Source organism: Lactuca saligna, chromosome 8, assembly GCF_052625555.1.
Source record: "Lactuca saligna cultivar CGN05327 chromosome 8, ASM5262555v1, whole genome shotgun sequence".
Lineage (NCBI taxonomy): Eukaryota > Viridiplantae > Streptophyta > Magnoliopsida > Asterales > Asteraceae > Lactuca > Lactuca saligna.
The window spans coordinates 98,020,729-98,025,304 of NC_136424.1; the positions used below are offsets into that span (position 1 = coordinate 98,020,729).

At 30.4% G+C, this 4,576-nt stretch overlaps 1 protein-coding gene across 2 annotated transcripts; it reads right to left on the minus strand.

Moving 5' to 3' along the window:
- Positions 1 to 228: 228 nt before the first annotated feature.
- On the minus strand, positions 229 to 2,457 carry LOC145008269 (phosphorelay protein). Of its 2 annotated transcripts, XM_078966896.1 has the most exons (6): positions 2,297 to 2,457; positions 1,802 to 1,894; positions 1,300 to 1,722; positions 1,063 to 1,172; positions 827 to 931; positions 229 to 727 (listed from the first exon to the last, which is right to left on the minus strand). In XM_078966896.1, exons 3-6 carry the CDS (start codon positions 1,676 to 1,678, stop codon positions 365 to 367), a joined length of 957 nt encoding a protein of 318 aa, XP_078823022.1. In that variant the 5' UTR covers positions 1,679 to 1,722; positions 1,802 to 1,894; positions 2,297 to 2,457; the 3' UTR covers positions 229 to 364. The 2 variants fall into 2 exon arrangements, with proteins under 2 accessions (XP_078823022.1, XP_078823021.1); XM_078966895.1 differs by lacking the exon at positions 1,802 to 1,894.
- Positions 2,458 to 4,576: the final 2,119 nt, after the last annotated feature.

A 4,576-nucleotide genomic window follows, 5' to 3' on the forward strand; every position in this document is an offset into this window, starting at 1 on the left:
TGTATATAAATGTTGATCAAGACAAAAAAAAAAAAAAAAAAAAAAAAAAACACACAACCCTTCTCTGCACATTTTTGTTAAGCATAAGACAAATAAGGTGCATTTGACATTCATTAGAGACTAAAACAGTTTAATACCACTAAATTACACTTTCCTTCTCATCCAGTCATCCTCATTATTAATGACCTTTATGTCTCATGTAACAAACACAATACGAAGTTCCATGCAGATTCAAATCCAAGGTCCGTTTTTCCCGATTTAAAAACAAACCAAAATCACATAATGACAGATAACTCATCCAAATGCAACACCCATGGTTATTTCTTCATATTCTACATATTTTTTTCTATAAAAATAAAAACAATCAAATTGTATCCAACCATGAATCAAAATCATCAAGCAGTTCAGATTTGGGATTGGACACAATTCCGGAAGTCTCCGATAAAATTCCAATTTCAACCGGAGTAGACGTTTCCTTAAGTAGGTCATCAATATCAAATGCTACACTTTCTTCTTTCCTTGATTTTTCTTTCTTTTCCTTCAAATTAGCATGCACAAAAGAATCCAACAACATATCGAGTTCAAGTTCAGCTGTTTTCGGTTCAAATTTTGATTGAATCTCACTTGGGTTTGGTGTGGGGTCCACCATTGGGTTCACACCATTGTGGCTCGTGGTGGGTTTGGATGGTTCCGGTTCCGGTTCCAGTTCCTGTTCTCTTTCAGAATACTTAAAAAAAAAATTATAAAAATAACAAATTATTAAACTAATTGCAAATTTTGTCCCATTTATACAATTCAAGTCCAATGAAAGAAGAATGCTACTTACCATATCTTGAGGGAATAAATCGGGTTCCATAAAAAGCCTTTTTGGTAAATCTATTTTTGCAAGCTGTTTCGAAAGAGCATGCAAATTGAGTGATAGAAATGAAGCCTACACATATAAGGGGAGATTATCAGTTGAATTATATTGTGGTTTAATGAATCAATGTCTTTATGGTGATTAAAATTTATGTATAAATAAAATAATACCATGAATATAATAACATCAAGTATATTAAGTACCTCGTAGTTTGCAGGTGTCTTATCATCCACAAAGAAACTATCATTTTGAATTGTTGATAGCAAGCTTTCTCCTCTTACACCAAGAAAGGAGTCTTTCCCCTGATCAAAATCTAACAAAAATGATTTAACCTTCTATATAAAAAATAAAAGTGCTTATTTTTTATATGCAAAAACTACACACGCACACACAGAGACATGTCTAATAGGAGAGCTTGAATGAATCAAACAAGAGCTTACCAGAAACAAAATCATCAAAAGATGGAAAGATTTCTGAAGAAAACCTTGTTGAATTCTGGGATTTAGCTTCAGAAATCAAGTAAGCATAGTCTGCACCTTTACTTTTAGGTAAAACTATATCACTTTGTTGACTAGATTGACCATGTATTTGACTTTTGGTCATGGGATCATCTTCATCTTCATATCGGTCCCAATTAGAGGGGAGTGAAGGTGAGAAATGAGATTGGCGGGGTTGTTCTTTAACTACATTCCCTGGTGGCTTGAGTGTGATAGAAGCTCCTGTAGAGGTGGTGGTAGCTTTTGCCTTTTGATTATGATGATGCTTCTTATGATGCTGTGTATGTGCTCTCTTTGATTTTGCTAGTGATTTTGTATCCATGATGGTGTTTGATTTAATGTTGTTTTAGAAGCTTGGAAACAGATCTATAAGAATAAGAAGTGAGAGTTGAATAAGTGAATAACAATCAATGTTGCGAAAGGAATGTATTGGAATCAAATTTACCTAATGTTTATCAAACAAGAATTGTTAAGAAAGCTTAAATGGAAGATCTTTCATATTGTCCTATTAAAAGATGGAATATAAGTCGATCCATAACTGAAAATGCAAGCAACATAGCATAGGTACTAGTTAGTTCTCAATCAATTTCAAGAAGATAAAACTTTATGTTCATTCAGTAACTCTATCTCATGAGCAATTGGAAATCAAAAGTTCATAAGCCCTTATACCACCACGAAAACCAGATGCAGATGCAGATCAAAAGCAACCTAACAACATCTAGCATCATCAATTTAATTCTTATAATCTGTTAAACTGAGCAAATGTTTGAAAAGGAACACATGAATAATCGAATTCCGTCTTATTTACAGGGACTGAAAAGGGAACTAGGGTATCGTTAATCATAAGAAAGTGACGATTGATAAAAATCGAACATGGAACTGAAATGTGGAATTACAGCTGCACGCAAACTTTAGTGCGACAGAAGGCCAGGGTGATTACCTATCAAACGAGTAATATTGAAGAGTTCACGACGCTTCGAGTGTAAATTATGCTCGTTCTTCCGTGGTGTTTCCAGTTTTGTATGTTCTTTGGAAACGATAAAAAGGATCAAACGCATACCAGCAGGACTTATACGTTTTCAGAGGTTAACTAAATACTAGTATATCAATTTGGTATCATTTCTAATATAAACCCTAAAAATGATTCAGTTCAATTAAGTGGATATCAACTTTGGAAATCCTAATTAATATGTTATTATTATTTTTTTTTAATCTAAACCCTAATTAACCATTATATATAGGCATGTAAACGGTAAACTGGACCGGAACAGAAAAAACTGAAAACTGAATAAATCATAAACTAAGAACTGAATACCACTATTCGGTTTCAATCGGTTCAATTCTACTAAGAAATATATTATCTAAGAAGGTGTTTGGAACAAAAACCGAAAAAAACAAAAATCAAATAAAGTATAAACTAAGAACCGAATACTATTATTCAGTTCCAATGTCTTATTTTTAGTTAATTAAAAAACCCTGAAAAACTCTAATTTTGACATATAATAATAATATTTCAAAACTGGGCGAGTATCCAGTTTCCTTATCATCATGATGCATTTTGGCATTCCAAAATCGTCCGTATGGAAAGGTTCTAGATCTCTTCTCGTGTTCAACTTTTAAACAAATCCGGTTTAGTCTTTGCATCCGAATTAATTCTAATTAATCCTAAAATTAATTCAAATTAATTTCTTATTAATTCTAATTAATATTTCAAAATAATATATTAATCATATAATATATTAATAGATTATTTATTATAATTGATTAATTATATAATAAATTAATAAATCATCATCTCTCAACAAACGTCACTCTAACAAAGCTCTAGTTATGAGGGTAACCAAAAAGGACTTTGTTTTTAATTACAAGAATACATCAATTTAGTTATGAGCGCAGACCCATTAATCCAATAGTGTACCACTTGGATAAGTTTATAATTATAATTGAGTATAACCCTTAACCAAACAGCAAAGTGTGCTTTCCAAAGCCAGTACCAAACTATGATTCAAATCAAAACGTTAGCCCTAAGATAAGTGATCAACTATTCATTCATTCTTCATGATATCTTAAAACACGAGATATGGATAAGAATCAATCTCACTGTCTAACATTTTGTTTCCTGATTTCTCGATTTGTGATGACACCATCAAAATATTAACTGACCAGTCTTGGTTGGGCCCAACACTATAATGTCAACATCAAATCAACAATGGGCCTAAATATCGTTTTCCCGTTAGTGTAAAAGGAGCAAATAAATTTTGACTACATAATTGTAACATTTACTTATCAAATCATACATGATACTACGATTTATAAGATCATGTTACTGATGCATTTACACAACACCAATGCACTTTCGGCTTATAAAGTACAACTTATATATCTTCGTTTGAATAATAGAAGATATTGTTGTCTTAGAATTACTTATGACTGAATCCATGAAGTAATCTCTAAGTGTGGATTTATCCAATACTTAAAATCTCTATTTTCTAAGTACTCATGAATATTACAACAATCTTTATGCAATGTCTAATCTCTATGGACAATCTACATTCAATTCATGACAGCCTTAATTCACTACTTACTTTCAAAACTATGAGCGATTATGGAACTTTGAATAATTAAATTATTCAGGAAGTAAAATATGCAAAGTGAAATACAAAAATAAACAATTAAAGAAGGTAGTGCACATACTCATAAATAATTATCTATTATTTAATCACCAAAAGTGTGACATCCCCATTTTCACGGCCAGAAAAGATTGATTTGCTTATGCTTATTTAAAAATCAAAGTTTACATTGTATTCGAATCATAACAATTGAATAAGAGTGATCAAAGCCGTATACAATCATATTGATAATTTATAAGTTTACATTGTATTCGAATCGTTGTTTGTTTAATGCCAAATACATATGACAATAATATATATATATATATATATATATATATATATATATATATATATATATATATATATATGTCTAGGTTATTTTATTCAAAGTAATTACTGTGTTATTGTATGCATAACTGTGAACCAATCAATTTTACTTATTTTAAGAAAGTGATTAATATATATTATTGAATTAAATGTAATTGAAAAATATCATCTAATTTAATTACAACGGTATTTTAGTCAATTAAAATATGTTTAATAAAGGAAAATTGCATATTTTAAGGGATCATAGATTCTATTAATTTTAAAAATCCGATTTTACGAAT

Bases quoted from the DNA above. Each gene is read 5' to 3' on its own strand.
- LOC145008269 (XM_078966895.1), bottom strand. From the start codon at position 1,678: ATGGATACAAAATCACTAGCAAAATCAAAGAGAGCACATACACAGCAT. The intron at 1,173-1,299 runs GTAAGCTCTTGT...CATTTTTGTTAG, and splicing joins TTTTGATGATTTTGTTTCTG to ATTTTGATCAGGGGAAAGAC. The intron at 932-1,062 runs GTACTTAATATA...TTATATGTGTAG, and splicing joins AGACACCTGCAAACTACGAG to GCTTCATTTCTATCACTCAA.